Genomic DNA, 17,146 nt, shown 5'->3' with positions numbered 1-17,146 from the left:
GACAGCAGCCCCATTCAGGGACTTAAAGATAAAACTCCCATCTCCCTGGGACAGAGCACCTGGTGGAAGGGATGGCTGTGGGCACAGTTTCAGCAGACTTAAACATCCCTGCCTGCCAGCTCTGAAAAGAGCAGCGGATTTCCCAGAACAGCACTCGAGCTCTGCTAAGGGACAGACTGCCTCCTCAAGTGGGTTCCTGACCCTCCATGCCTCCTGACTGGAGACACCTCCCAGTAGGGGTCAACAGACAACTCATACAGGAGAGCTCTGGCTGGCATGTGGCGGGTGCCCCTCTAGGACAAAGCTTCCAGAGGAAGGAGCAGGCAGCAATCTTAGCTGTTCTGCAGCCTCTGCTGGTGATACTCAGGCAAACGGGTTCTGGAGTGGACCTCCAGCAAACTCCAGCAGACCTGCAGAAGAGAGGCCTGTTAGAAGGAAAACTAACAAACAGAAAGGAATAGCATCAACATCAACAAAAAGGACAACCACACAAAAACCCCATCTGAAGGTCACCAACAGCAAAGACCAAAGGTAGATAAATCCATGAAGATGAGGAAACCAGTGCAAAAAGGCTAAGAATTCCAAAAACCAGAACACCTCTTCTCCTCCAAAGGATCACAACTCCTCCCCAGCAAGGGAAAACTGGACAGAGAATGAGTTTAACAAATTGACAAAAGTAGGCTTCAGAAGGCGGGTAATAATAAATGTCTCAGAGCTAAAGGAGCATGTTCTAACCCAATGCAAGGAAGCTAAGAACCTTGATAAAAGGTTACAGGAATTGCTAACTTGAATAACCAGTTTAAAGAAGAACATAAATGACCCGATGGAACTGAAAAACACAGCATAAGAACTTCGTGAAGCATTCACAAGTATCAATAGCCAAATTAATCAAGCAGAAGAAAGGATATCAGAGATTGAAGATCAACTTAATGAAATAAAGCATGAAGACAAGATTAGAGAGGAATGAAAAGCAACGAACAAAGCTTCCAAGAAATATGGGACTATGTGAAAAGACCAAAACTACATTTGTTTGGTGTACCTGAAAGTTACAGGAAGAATGGAACTAAGTTGGGAAACACTCCTAAGGGTATTATCCAGGAGAACTTCCCCAACCTAGCAAGACAGGCCAACATTCAAATTGAGGATATACAGAGAATACCACAACGATACTCCTCGAGAAGAGCAACCCAAAGACACATAATCATTAGATTCACCAAGGTTGAAATAAAGGAATAAAAATAAATGTTAAGGGCAGGCAGAGAGAAAGGTCGAATTATCCACAAAGGGAAACTCATCAGACTAAGAGCGGATCTCTCTGCAGAAACCCTACAAGCCAGAAGAGAGTGGGGGCCAATATTTAACATTTGTAAATAAAAGAATTTTCAACCCAGAATTTCATATCCAGCCAAAGCAAGCTTCATAAGTGAAGGAGAAATAAAATCCGTTACAGACAAGCAAATGTTGAAGGATTTTGTCACCACCAGGCCTGCCTTACAAGAGCTCCTGAAGGAAGCACTAAATAAGGAAAGGAAAAACTGCTATGAGCCACTGCAAACACATACCAAAATGTAAAGACCATCAACATTGCCTCTCAGGGCGGTGGGGGGGAAGAGGAGAGATAGCATTAGGGGAAATACCTAATGTAGACAAGGGATTGATGGGTGCAGCAAACCACCATGGCACATGTATACATATGTAACAAACCTGCATGTTCTGCACGTTTCCCAGAACTTAAAGTATAATAATTTTTTTTAATGTGAATTATTATGAGTAAATGCTGAAGTAAAATTAAATAACAAATATTAGGATTTCAAAGAAAGTGTTTGGTCAGAGCTGATCAACATGAAGAGTAGGAAGAAATACCAATTAATAGAAATGTATAAAATAAAATCAATGTAATACAGTGAAAATCAGCAAAACTAAAAGTTGGTTTTTAAAAGAAGAAGAAAATAAAGTTGCGAGTACTTCAGCTTTTTGTTGTGCTGCTGGATTTGGTTTGCCAGTATTTTATTGAGGATTTCTGCATGGATGTTCATCAGGGATATTGGTCTAAAATTCTTTTTTTGTTGTTGTTGTGTCTCTGCCAGGCTTTGGTATCAGGATGATGCTGGCCTCATAAAATGAGTTAGGGAGGATTCCCTCTTTTTCTATTGATTGGAATTGTTTCAGAAGGAATGCTACCAACTCCTCTTTGTACCTCTGGTAGAATTTGGCGGTGAATCCATCTGGTCCTGGACTTTTTTTGGTTGGTAGGCTATTAATTATTGCCTCAATTTCAGAGCCTGCTATTGGTCTATTCAGGGATTCAGCTTCTTCCTGGTTTAGTCTTGGGAGAATGTATTTTATCCAGAAACTTATCCATTTCTTCTAGATTGTCTAGTTTATTTGCATAGAGGTGTTTATAGTATTCTCTGATGGTAGTTTGTATTTCTATGGGATCAGTGGTGATAACCCCATTATCATTTTTTATTGCATCTATTTGATTCTTCTCTCTTTTCTTCTATATTAGTCTTGCTAGCAGTCTATCAATTTTGTTGATCTTCTCCAAAAACCAGCTCCTGGATTTGTTGATTTTTTTAAGGGCTTTTTGTGTCTCTATCTCCTTCAGTTCTACTCTGATCTTAGTCATTTCTTGCCTTCTGCTAGCTTTTGAATGTGTTTGCTCTTGCTTTTCTAGTTCTTTTCATTGTGATGTTAGGGTGTCAATTTCAGATCTTTCCTGCTTTCTCTTGTGGGCATTTAGTGCTATAAATTTCCCTCTACACACTGCTTCAAATGTGTCCCAGAGATTCTGGTATGTTGTATCTTTGTTCTCATTGGTTTCAAAGAACATCTTTCTTTCTGCCTTCATTTCGTTATGTACCCAGTAGTCATTCAGGAGCAGGTTGTTCAGTTACCATGTAGTTAAGCGATTTTGATTGAGTTTCCTAATCCTGAGTTCTAGTTTGATTGCCCTGTGGTCTGAGAGACAGTTTGTTATAATTTCTGTTCTTTTACTTTTGCTGAGGAGTGGTTTACTTCCAACTATGGGTGCCCCTCTGAGGCACAGCTTCCAGAGGAAGGATGAGGCAGCAACATTTGCCCTTCTGCAATATTTGCTGTACTGCAGCCTCCACTGGTGATACCCCAGCAAACAGAGTCTGGAGTGGACCTCCAGCAAACTCCAACAGACCTGCAGCTGTGGGTCCTGACTGTTAGAAGGAAAACTAAAAAGAAGAAAGGACATCCACACCAAAACCGCATCTGTATGTCACTGTCATCAAAGACCATAGGTAGATAAAACCACAAAGATGGGGAGAAACCAGAGCAGAAAAGCTGAAAATTCTAAAAATCAGAGTGCCTTTTCTCCTCCAAAGGAACATAGCTCCTCGTCAGCAATGGAACAAAGCTGGACAGGGAATGACTTTGATGAGTTGAGAGAAGAAGGCTTCGGATGATCATGATCGGTATTAACAAACTCCTCCGGGCTAAAGGAGGATGTTTGAACCCATAGCAAAGAAGCTAAAAACCTTGAAAAAAGATTAGACAAATGGCTAACTAGAATAAACAGCGTAGAGAAGACCTTAAATGACCTGCTGGAGCTGAAAACCATGACATGAGAACTACATGGTGCATGCACAAGCTTCAGTAGTCAATTCGATCAAGTAGAAGAAAGGGTATCAGTGATTGAAGATCAAATGAATGAAATGAAGCAAGAAGAGAAGTTTAGAGAAAAAAGAGTAAAAAGAAATGAACAAATCCTCCAAGAAATATGGGACTATGTGAAAAGATGAAATCTACGTCTGATTGGTATACCTGAAAATGATGGGGAGAATGGAACCAAGTTGGAAAACACTCTTCAGGATATCATCCAGGAGAACTTCCCCAAACTAGGGAGGCAGGCCAACATTCAAATTCAGGAAATACAGAGAATGCCACAAAGATACTCCTCGAGAAGAGCAATTCCAAGACACATAATTGTCAGATTCAACAAAGTTGAAATGAAGTAAAAAATTTTTAATGCAACCGGAGAGAAAGGTCGGGTTACCCACAAAGGGAAGCCCATCAGACTAACAGTGGATCTCTCGGCAGAAACACTACAAGCCAGAAGAGAGTGGGGGCCAATATTCAACATTCTTAAAGAAAAGAATTTTCAACCCAGAATTTCATATCCAGCCAAACTAAGCTTCATAAGTGACGGAGAAATAAAATCCTTTACAGACAAGCAAATGCTGAGAGATTTTGTCACCACTGGGCCTGCCTTACAAGAGCTCCTGAAGGAAGCACTAAACATGGAAAGGAACAACTAGTACTAGCCACTGCAAAAACATGCCAAATTGTAAAGACCATCAATGCTGGGAAGAAACTGCATCAACTAACGAGCAAAATAACCAGCTAAAATCATAATGACAGGATCAAATACAAATATAACAATATTCACCTTAAATGTAAATGGACTAAATGCTCCAATTAAAAGACACAGACTGGCAAACTGGATAAAGAGTCAAGACTCATCAGTGTGCTGTATTCAGGAGACCCATTTCATGTGCAGAGATACATATAGGCTCAAAATAAAGGGATGGAGGAAGATCTACCAAGCAAATGGAAAACAAAAAAGCAGGGGTTGCAATCCTAGTCGCTGATAAAACAGACTTTAAACCAACAAAGATCAAAAGAGACAAAGAAGGCCATTACATAATGGTCAAGGGATCAATGCAACATGAAGAGCTATCTTAAATATATATGTACCCAATACAGGAGCACCCAGATTCATAAAGCAAGTTCTTAGAGACCTACAAAGAGACTTAGTCAATCACACAATACTAGTGGGAGACTTTAACACCCCACTGTCAACATTAGACATATCAACAAGAAAGAAAGTTAACAAGGATATCCAGGAATTGAACTCAGCTCTGCACCAAGCAGACCTGATAGACATCTACAGAACTCTCCACCCCAAATCAACAGAATACACATTCTTCTCAGCACCACATCACACTTATTCCAAAAAAGGATAAGTTTTTTGTTGTTGTTTTTATTTCTAGGAGAGTTCTAGGCCACCAGAGGTAGGTATGAACCATGAAATCAAACTCTAAATGAATTTAAACCCCTATGTGATATAGCTTTCTTATATTTTATGAATTTAATTATTTAAACTTTCATGCCAGTTCGGTCAGGTTTTAAAAATTATTTTTTCATATTTAAGCAGCATTATTAGGTATTCTGTACTCAGAAGTCTTTCTTTGCAGAGTTGTTCATCATATTCTCGGAAAAAGATACAAAGAAACAAAAACACATTGATGATTTTTTTCAGGTGTATTTTTTATTAAAAATGAAACAGCATATTTGAGCTCCCTAGAGCCAAAGGAAAATATTTAATCTAATAAATTAGGTAAATGTCCTCATTAAATAGAAAAAAAATATGATAATTGGCACAACACTTTTACAAAATAAAATGCCAGTACCTTAATTAATCCAACAAAATATAGTAAGCACTTTTTATGTGCTAGACATTATTCCACTTCTAAAGGATTTAGTATGAACACATTAGCCAATGCTAACTGCCTTTATGGAGATTATATTCTAGCAGGAGGAGGCAAACAATACCAGATAAGTAAAGCAGGCAGTATATCTTGCTATCTTAAATGCTAGAAATCAAAGAAAGAGAAGTAGGTAGGTCTGGAGGATGTGGCTATGCCTATGACAGAGGAGTCAGGGATGGCCTTACTTTTTTTGGAGAGGCCTTTGGGCAAAGCATGAAAATAGTGATGGATTGATGCCTGTAATCTCCAAATAAAAAACTTTCCAGGCAGAGAGAACATGTACACAGTTCCTGAGTTTGACATGTTAGGTTGGAAATGTCTATTAAAAATTAAAAATCCAGGTGGAACTGTTAATTAAGAAGTTGAACATGAGCTGGAGTTTTGGAGAATAACCAGTCTGGAGATAAAAGTGTGGAATCATCAATTAATGGTACTTAAAGTCGTGATCTGGATAAAATTACCAAGAGAATGTTGTTTAGCCAGAGAAGAAATTAAAAACTTGATATCTGGGCCTACTGTAAGCCTCAGGCTCCCAGTAGGGATTTTAAAAATTGTTTGCATATAGAAAGTGATCTGGTTAAACCGTAGTGCTCTTCAAAGTGAGATTTTGAAAGTATTACAAAGTTATCTAGACCATAATTATTGGAGAATGTATGTATTATGATGGAGGGCAAAATCATGGGAGGAAAAGAGCTCAAGGAATAGAAAAGTGAATGGATTAAAAGATGGTATCCATCCAAGATAAATATCACCAAAAACTATGAAAATATTAGTGTTAGAGAAATTGACAAGGATCAGGGTCTACATTTCTTTAAAGGTATGCAAGCATGGATACAAATCAATAGATTACTATAAGAAGGAGAGGATATAGTTTGATGACATGAGATTCAAAGCTGAGCATGCTAGGGAAGAGGAAGGGAGAATGGTTTGGAAACAGCAATGAGGAGCAAGGAGGAAACCACCCCACCACCAGTCCCAGAGTTATGAGGCATGGGAGGAAAAATCCCAGCACCACTTGAAAGGGTGGCAGGGGAAGAAATATCTTCCGGGCACAGATTTCAGTTAAGCAAGGAAGGGGAAGGAAACACTCAGATGAGATTAAGGATTCAGAGTTTTTGCTGGCTATGAGTTCAGAGAGCACAATGGATGAATTTCAGGAGTGGGATGGTTGAGGGGTGACATCAGAAAAGAAAATATACAAAATTACATAGAGTTGGGTTTTAGTGATTGCAGGTAGCCTGGAAGTCCTAGGTGTCTTGTGGAGACTGAGGTAGACAGAGCTTAAATACATAATGAGATCCATCTTAAGAGTCTGAAGGCGGTCAACTTGGCAAGTAGAGAGAAATAAAGAATTTTGCCAGGAGCTGACTTTAGGGGATCCCTCTTCTCTCCTGACAATGACTATGTAGAGATGTTTTTAATATCTGAGAAGCAGCCATCCAGAAAGAGGAAATTTTCTAACTTTTTATCTCTTTCTTTGAGGGCTGTTTTATTCTTTCCTTGAGGATTACAGATGATGAAACTAAGCCCAGAGGTTTGAAGAGATTTGCACCAGGCCACACAGAGAGTTGGTTATTATGTAGAGCACTACTAGCTTTTTTTCTTTTGAAAAAGTCTCTTAAAGTGTTTCTCTTAACACAAGAGTTTCTGCCATGGGTCTATTTCCTTACAAAAGCTTTAAAATGATCAGTAAAGTGAATACTTGAGGAGTATCACTTTAAGAGTGGCCTACCAAATGTATCAAAATAGAAGAGCAAAAGGCAGAGTCAAGGTCTCTAGCAGGATAACATTGACAATAGCAAAAATAACAGACTCCACAAAGGGCTATAGTTATAGTATTTACACAAAACCATAAACCTCACTTACATTTCCTGAGTTCACAATGTCATAGCGAAAGTCAGCCAATGTTGGGATGGGGTGTGTCTTGTGATTATAGTAATATGTCCTTTAGGACAGGAACAAAGCTAAGTAATCAAACACCATGTTTTTTAGTATATTATGCATTACGATTTATATGAATGTAGGAAGTTGTGACTAATATGGTAGCTCAATTTTATTAAGCACCAGGAGGTACATTATGCACTTGACAAGCATCATGTAAACATTTTGAGATTGGAATTGGTATTATCCCCCTGTTATCCAAAGAAGAAATTGAGTCACAGTGCAATTAAGTAACTTGGATAAGATTTGAAGCTAGAAACTGGTAAAACCAGAATTTTAACCTCATTAGAGTAACTTCAGTGCTTTCACTATTAATTGCTATACCATACTGCTTTAAAAGGCAAGGCTTCAAAATGAAATAGATGATTTTTTAATCAAATGGATAGAAATCATAACTTGCCTTATATCTTATATTCTAATTTCCTTTTATTTTTCCTTTAATAAGAATAATTATTTATTCTAAAGAAGAATTGAGGACCTCCAGTTCCAAAATGGCAGCTTAGAAGCAAGCTAGCATAACCCCCTAAAAAACCATAAGCAAATATACAGTGCCAAGATTATTACCAGAAATATACCAAAATTCAAATACAAAAGTTATGAATACAGGTCAGTTGCTGGGGCCACAAAGAAGTGAAAAAACTTCATGTAGGCAGTAAGAGAATTGGCACATCCACAATGCCTCACCCCACATTCTGCCTGGCACCAAGTGTGCAAAAAATACTCCCCAAAATCACTGTTTTGACTGGAAAAGTGAGATCAAAGTGAACAAACAGCTTACTCACCATCTTGAGTTCTCTGACCGGAGATCTGTCCCTCCCCTAGCCCATAGGAAGCATCATTAGTGCCTGAAAGAAGAAATATCCCTGAGGACAGGTAGAGACAAAGTAGGGATGCAGGACTACCATCTCCAGCTCTGGAAACTGCTCTATAACTTGGCCAAAGGCCAAATAAGAGTGACTTTTCAGCAGCACCACACTCTAGGAGGTATATTTCACAAGTCCCATGGGCAGAAATCTTTGCCAGCCTATCCCACTGCTGAGATATCCCCATTGGGACTTCCTGCACTTGGGAAGGGCAGAACTCCAAACACTTGCTACAGCTGAGACAAATCTGGACTTAAGTGCTATCTAGAACTGAAAAGGAGGCAGTTGCCTGGCAGTAAAGAACCTATAACAAATATATTCAATAAAAAACAAAAGAAGCAAGACAGAGAAGACAAAAATAAATAAAATAATAATAAATAAGACCAAATTAATCTTACAATGAGAAGACATAGACATACATCCACAAGTAAGAACCACAAACAGGGAACCATGATTTCCCCAAGCAGACAAAGCAAAGATCTAGTAACTGACCCTAATGAAACAACAATTGGTGAGCTCTTCAACAAATAACCAAAAACAGTGGTTTTAAAGAAACTTCATGATCTCCCGGATAACAAAAGAAAACAATCCAGAAACTTATTAGAGAAATTTAACAAAGAGATTGAAATAATTTTTTTAAATTAAACAGAAATCTTGAAACTGAAAAATACATTTGCTGAACTGAAAAATTCATTAGAAGCTCTCAACAGAAAGGATCAAGAAGAGCAAAGAATCAGTGAACTCAAATATAGACTATTTGAAAATATATGGAGAAGAAAAAGGAATGAAAAGCAAGAAAGATCACCTAAAAGACATAGAAAATTACCTCAAAAGACCAAATCTAAGAATTATTGGTGTTTAAGAGGGAGGTCAGCAAGAGCAAAGGGTAGAAAGTTTATTCAAGGAAATAACAAAAAACTTTCTAAAACTTGATTAAAGATAAATATCCAGGTACAGGAAGGTCAGAGAACACTAAACAAATTTGACTCAAATAAGACTACTCCGAGGCATATGATAATCAGACTCTCAAAGGTCAAGGATAAAGAAAGAATCCTAAAAGCAACAAAAGAAAAGAAGTAAATAACATATAAAAAAGCTCCAATTAATCTGGCAACAGACTTCTCAATGGAAATCATACATGTCAGGAGAGAATAGAATTACATTTTCAAAGTACTGAAACAGAAAAAGTATTGCCAGCTAAGAATACTATATCCAACAAAACTACCCTTGAAATATAAAAGACAGATAAAGTCTTTCCCAGACAAGCAAAAGTGGAAATAATTCACTACCATAATACCCATCTTACAATAAATGTTAAAGGAAGTTCTTCAATCTAAAAGAAAAAGACACCAACGTGTTTTTAAAAAATGGAAGTTATAAAACCCACTGGTAAAATTATGTACAAGGACAAACCCAGAATACTATAATAATATAATTGTTATATGCAATCGACTCATAAATCAATCTGGTATGAGGTCCAAAAGACAAATCTAGCAACAACAATAGTTAGATTGACCTGCTAAGAGATTGATAATGTTTCAAAAAAAGATATACAAATGGCCAATAGGCATATGAAAAATGCTCAATGGAGACATGTGAATCAAAACTACAATGAAATATCATATTACCCCAGTTAAAAATAGCTTCTATCAAAAAGACAGGCAATAATAGATGCTGATGATATGAAGAAAGAGAAGCCTTATACACTGTTGGTGGGCATGGAAATTAGTACAGTCATTATTCAGAACAATATGAAGTTTCCTTACAATTGCTAAAACTAGAACTACCATATGATCCAGCAATTGCACTACTGGATATATATCTTTTAAAAAGGAAATTAATATATCAAAAAGACATCTGCATTCCCATGTTTATTGTAGCACTATTCACAACAAAATATGGAATCAACATATGTGCCCATCAACAGATGAGTAAAGAAAATGTGACATATATTATGCACAATGGAATATTACTCTGCCATAAAAAGGAATGAAATCCTGTCATCTGTGACAACATGGAGGGAACTAGAGGTCGTTAAGTGAAATAAGCTAAGCACAGAAAGACAAATATTGTGTGTTCTCAATTATATGTGAAAGCAAAAAAAAAAGTGGATCTCAAAGACAAACAGTAGATTTGTAGTTATCAGAGGCCAAGAAGGGCAGAGAGGAGAAAAGATGAAAAGAAGTTGATTAACAGATATAAATATATAGGTTGCCAGAAGAAATAAGACCTAGTGTTAGATAGATCATCAGGATAACTACAGTTTACAATAATCTATCACATGTTTCAAAATAGCTAGAAGAGAAGAATAGAAGTGGTTCTATCATAAAGAGAAGATAAATATTTATGGCAATGGATGTCCCAAGAACACTGATTCGATCTTTACAAATTACATGAATGCATTAAATAATCATGCATATCCCCAAACTATGTACATGTATTATGCATGAATTGTAAAAAAAAAAAAAAAAAAAAAAGAGTTGGATGATAATTTGAGTCCAGTAGATTACCATGTACCCCAGGGAAAACTGCAATATCTACTTTTTTACTATTTACATATTATCTTGTCAAATAGACCTCAGTGACTATGTCAGATATTCATTGAAGGTATAAATTATTACATAGAGTTATAATAATGATGTGGAGAATAAGCATTTTGTGCAGACTTTTTAGACTATAGCCTTAATATGAACTAAAAAATTAACAACCATAAAAAGTATTCATTATTTTTCACCAAAGACACAAAGTGTTGACCACCCTTAAATGATTACCAAAAAAATGAACATTTTTCACATTTTACTAATAGCTTACACAAAATAAGTTGCTGATCACAATCTTTCAGATATTTCTAGCCTTACTTTAAAAATATGTAATTATAAAAGAGTGATATAGCTGAAAATAAAATAAAAACTTCATAAATGACATTTCAGTGAAAATTCCTATTCTTATTTGATTAAAGATACATTTCATTTTAAAGGAAAAAAGATCACCTACTCTATAGCATTTGGAAAGAATGATTTTTATTGTAAGACTTTTTACTTTTTCTGCGTATTCAACCTTTCAACTCTCCATGAAGTTATATGAGTATTGAGATACTTATAATATCATAAAACTAATAATCTCCTCAACAATTTGTTTTTAAAGCATATAAACTGAACTGCATAAAATTTTATTTATTTTTATGGTATCTCTGCAGTCCACATATAGTCAGTTTTTTAAAAGAATTATAAAAAATAGTATCTAGTATTTTATTTTCTCAATTTCTTTTTTTCTTTAGCAGTTATTGAGTTTTAGCCTACTATGCAGAGACAGGCACACAGATAATATTGAAGTATACTTCACTTGGGTGGTTTTTCTTTTTTAATTTACATTCGTTCATTCATTTATCATATGGTTATTAGCACCTACTATGTATGTATCATGCACTGGAATAAGTATGAGGAGTCTTTTAGCTTCTATGAACTTATGGTTCAATTAATAAACATTTCACAATTCAGCAGAACATTTTTGCATGGGTAGAACCTTTAGAAAATTTCAAAACTTACCACATGGTTGACTACCAATTCTGCCAGCCTTTTCCATTCACAATTTCATAACAATTTGTAGCTAATAACCAGGATTCTCTCAAATATTTTAGGAAAGTTTTCTACTTTTGTTTAGCATTAAATAAACTATGGTCTAGACCCTGTATATAAGCTCCATAAATACAGAAAAATAAGACTTAAATGAATTTCAACATCCAAACTAAAGCTATGAGAATTGCCAAGTCCTTCAAAGAGCTAAAAAGCTCCTCTGCAAGATGATGACGCAACTGATTCATGTGAGGTGAATGATACTTGAAGACTGAGGCTTTCATCAACCCTTCGATCATCGTGAACAAATTCTAAATGTTACAGAATTAGTAGAACTTTAACTTATGGTAAACAGCTATAGAACACAGCTTTCAGGGAGATCAGATTTTAAGAGTCTTATTTATTACACCCATTAGACCCTAGCCTTGTATAAACATTTGCCTACATTTACTTCCACACATGTATATTCAATTTTAGAATCAACTGAGACCCATACATTATTGTATTGCTCTGGAACCTCAAATTATCTAATAAAGCCTTAAAAGAATTTAAGCTCTGAATCAATGTAACAATCAAAATTGTAAAACACATCTATTGCATATCTTCAACATTTTGACAGCATATTCACAAATTTTAGTTTTGGTGAATATTGATTGGAATAATGAAAACGTGATTCATAGAATTTGTTAGGAAGTGAGCTTCCAGTTAATGCTTGAGTTCCTTCTATAACAATCCAAGCAAATAAAAGGTGGTAAAATTATAAAGGGCATCTTATGCAAAAGTGCCTTGAGAACCCAAGGAGGAGTTTATTCAGCAAACTTTTAAAAATTTCTTCTGAAATCAGTAAAAGTCCCACTTTACAAAAAGAGTTTTCCTTTAATGAAGGCTGAAGCTCATGAGGAACAAGTCAAAAAGAGGGAAAACTAAAAAATAGTTGCTTTTAATCAATAGCCCCCTAGGTCTTTAAGTAGTTCAAGTTCCAGAGAGTTTCTCAGTCACACTTAAGGGACTTTAAAGAATCATCTATATTCTCTTTTAAAGAAATGTATTTTTTTAAAACAACAATAAGTCAACTGTAAATAAACTTTTAAAATTATAAGAATTTATCTTTATAATTTACAACTTGCAATATTTATATTTTATTTATTTGTTTATGAAGCGGAGTCGCTCTGTCGCCCAGGCTGGAGTGCAGTGGCATGATCTCGCTCACTGCAAGCTCCGCCTCCCAGGTTCACGCCATTCTCCTGCCTCAGCCTCTTGAGTAGCTGGGACTACAGCTACTCGCCCCACCACCATGCCTGGCTACTATTTTGTATTTTTAGTAGAGACGGGGTTTCACCGTGTTAGCCAGGATGGTGTCTGTCTCCTGACCTCGTGATGCGCCTGCCTTGGCCTCCCAAAGTGCTGGGAATACAGGCGTGAGCCACCGCGCCCGGCCAATATTCATATTTTTAAAAATCCAATCTCTCAATTTCAGATAAAGGCATGGAAAACTAGTTATTAATAGTTTCTTCCAAAATCTGTTTATCTTTGATACAGTATTTGAAATGAAAATAAAGGAAATAACTGTTCAATACTAGTTCTTTGTTTCTGCATTTAAATGAATGCAAAATAATGAAAATCAATGTGCTGCTACCAATATTTATGTACAAGACTCACCAGGTTCTTTCAGAAGTTCCAAGGTAGAGGTCCCGGGTTGTGAGTAAGGATGGACAGGAAAGGGATAGAGTAATTCCAACATTCTGTTTCCAAAACATTAAGTTCGATCTTTAAGTGATTTAATAGTCTCTATTTTGTAATACAAATCTTCAACACTAAAGTTATAAAACTAAATGCTAATCATAGAAAACCACGTGTCTCTGGTCAACAGGGCTACACCTGTTGTTCCCTCAGTGCCTTGCAGAGTAAATATTATTAAACAAAGACAAAATACTACCAAATTTTGCTGGTTCTGAGATGAATAACAAATAGGAACATTTGCTTTCCAAATGAGCCCAAACTAGCAAAAATCAGGAAAATGAACAAGCATCATATCTATCTATTTCTTCAGTGTTTTACAAGAGATTTTTAAGTAGCATGTTTTCCTAACATGATTTGGAGAGCTTCAATCCCAACAGCTGAATAAAGTCAAGTACCACATGGAAACTTTGGAAAATGTGAATAAGCAAAAAGAAAGAAAATAAAAATCTCCCCAATCTTATTACCCTGATATTTTAGTAATAACTGCAAACCCTTCAATGCTTCCTGTAGGCCAGCATTTAAGGCACCATTCTAATCCTTTTTATATGTTTTATCTGATTTATTCTTCAAAAAAAGCATGTAGGTACTTACTATTATGATACTCATTGTATAAATGAAACTAAGACATTTAGGGGTTACGTAGTATACAGTTCAGATTATTCCAGCTAGAAATGGGTGGGGTCAGGATTCAAATTCAGGCAGCAGGACTTCAGGAACCATATTACTATTTTATACTGATTCCATTTGACATGATTAGCATGTGGAATATATCTCATACCTTTTCTATGTTTAAATGTACATAAATGCACACAAAATTTTAAACTATTATTTTGCACCTAATATATCATGGAGCTCTTTCTTTAAAAATGTACAAAGGTGCACATTGTTATTTTGACCCATTACATAGAATTCCATGTTATTTTGGCCCGTTACATAGAAATTCATTGTATAGATTTTAACATACTGATCGCTTATTTACCAGTTTTCTTCTATGGGATATATTTGTTGGTTTTGCTTTTGTGTTGTTTATAAACAAGGATGAAAATCTTTGAACATTCATATTTGTTCAACTGTCCAATTATTTTCTTGTGTTACTATAAATGCCTAGAAATTAAAATGTTGGTTCAAAAGTTATATACATCTTACATAAATTTCTAGAATTTTAAAACATTTACCCAGAAAGAAGCATGGTCTATGAAGGAGGAGACTCTTCAGAGATTTACATTTTGCACATAGTAGGCACTCAATAGATAGTAAAGAAATAACTAAGGATAGGATCTATTAATTTAACTGTCACTCATGTGGTCATGCCCATGGAGTTGGCCAAAGGACTGAGGTATGCCTTAAGTTGTATCAAGAGAAATTAGAGAGACGTGAGTATGCAGTCAGTTTTATAAAATTCCATTTGAAATTCTAGAACGTTTTTATGTATCACCAAGAATGGGGTCAAATTCCATTGATCAGGCATAATTTCCTTTGCTTTCTAATATCTGGTCCATGGATAAGTGTTATTTAATTTCCAAGTTAGAACTAATTATGTATTTTCAAGTATTCCCTACTAATGGAAGATTCTAACGGAAGGAGACCATTCAACCACTGAAGCAAAATATTTCACAGACATTAAGATGAAATGGCAGTTGCTTCACACAAATGTGAAATGCCATGAGGGATTCTATCATTATTTTCTAATACCCTCATTATGTTATTAAATTGATCAGAATAACCTAAACATGAATTGTTATGTAACACAGGAAACTCACTGATCACAAAACTAGGTGAAGAAGGCCAGGCTCACTTGCCTGAATTACAGAACGCATTTACTGAAATGCAGTCGTCATACCTTCAAATGCACCAAATAATATCAAGTAAAAATTAGCACTAGTAAATAAGTGATTCATAAATGAATTTTACTGATGGGAAATTAAAATTTGGGATGAACCCATATTTATCATCATCATAAAGGATATTTTAACGTAGGACAATCTTTGAATTTAGAATTCAAAGGCACATTGAAGAACTTTACTTTCTTAAATTTATATTGAAATTGTAAAAGTATTCAATTGTGTTTTCCCACTGCAGTTCAAAAATAGACAAGTTTAGAAGAGGGAAGAAATCATATATTTAAAAGATTTGATCATATTCATGTTTTGCTCAAGGAAATTTCTTTTGTTGGGCCAATATTTCAATAGTCATCCCAAAAATATTATAGTCATCTTAGCAATCAGTATTTTTCAAGGCATCTTCAGGATAATTATAAGTTGTTTATATACAACTTTTCTCACAGGGGTCTATTTAACTTGAACAAAAACCTTTTGGGAGTTTCATGAAGAGCTGGGTCATTCATACTAATTAGTCCTAGAGTCTGTCCCTGCATTGTTAACAATCTCATACCTAATTTCCCAACTGATTATAATATATTTTCTTCTGCTTATATTCTTATTGCTGTTTCCTTGTCTTCATTATGTGGTGAACTAGATTTCAAAAAAAAATTTTGGTCTAGTGACATTCTATTTGTCTAGTTAAGCTCAGGTTTCCAAAAATCCTTAGTCACCACATCCCAAAACACTTATTTGTCTTTTCCCTGGCATTCCCATCACACTTCTAACATTAATGAAATGAAGCTAACTGTTAAAGTAGGAAACAAGTTACCACCATCAGCTAGCTATAAATAAAGACAAGACAGCCCAGGTGTATTGAAGTTCAGGCTTTATATGCCCTGGGCTGTCATTGGAAGTACATGCACTTGCTCTTAATTTCAAAGGATGTTGATCCTCCTCATTAAGCAGGACATGTTTTCATTAAAAATGGGAAGTTAGGGTGTCAAGGGACCTTTATCTTCTACCAGTTGCAGAAGAAACAATTCTTCGGGAAATGATAAACTCTCTTGAGAAAGACGTTATACTGAAAGATATTATACCTGATCAGATTTATTAATAAGTGCTTCGCTTGTCCCTAAAACATGACTATTCTGCCATGGCTTACCAGCCTCATCTAAAGATACTGAAAATGATTTTCAAATCAGTTAACCTTTTCAGTTAGTAAAAGCTGACTTGAAATTCTAAACAATTTGGCTAAATTGCTATATTGATTACTCTTTTAGGAGCTACCAATTTGCAAGACCAATTTGGATCTTAAGTTAAAATGGGTAATTCAAAGGCAGAAAAGAAATTTATAAAAAATAAGTTTCCAATATAATAATTTCTTTTCCTTTGAAATTAATATCTTCCCTTATCATGGGTATAACCAAACCTTTAGTATTAAGGCTGTGTATATATTTCACTCTTTCAAATTTGAGTACTGTATTACACTTAAGCCCAGAAAGTGGTTACCCTGAGCATGGATCTTCTAGTGTTAAACACATAGTTCACAACTTAAATGTTGGGAGACCCACAAAGTTCTTCATAGCCTTGCCAGCATTTCCTCAACTAACTTATAGCTGTGCCAATCACCCCAAATTTCTGACCATGTTATAATATCAATGAATTATTGTGAAACAAGCTACTGAAAA

General features: G+C 35.6%; 1 protein-coding gene across 3 annotated transcripts in view; it reads right to left on the bottom strand.

The window, feature by feature from the left end:
• The window catches only part of IQCM (IQ motif containing M), a 491,845-nt gene that overhangs the window by 335,903 nt on the left and 138,796 nt on the right, over positions 1 to 17,146 (bottom strand). For all 3 annotated transcript variants that reach the window (XM_050791177.1, XM_050791179.1, XM_050791180.1), the window contains one exon: positions 13,558 to 13,640. In XM_050791177.1, coding sequence (XP_050647134.1) covers positions 13,558 to 13,640 — 83 coding nt within the window. The remainder of the gene's footprint in view (positions 1 to 13,557; positions 13,641 to 17,146) is intronic.

This window comes from Macaca thibetana, chromosome 5, assembly GCF_024542745.1.
Source record: "Macaca thibetana thibetana isolate TM-01 chromosome 5, ASM2454274v1, whole genome shotgun sequence".
Lineage (NCBI taxonomy): Eukaryota > Metazoa > Chordata > Mammalia > Primates > Cercopithecidae > Macaca > Macaca thibetana.
Note: the sequence above shows the minus strand (reverse complement) of the source record. Positions and strands in the feature narration are given on the sequence as shown.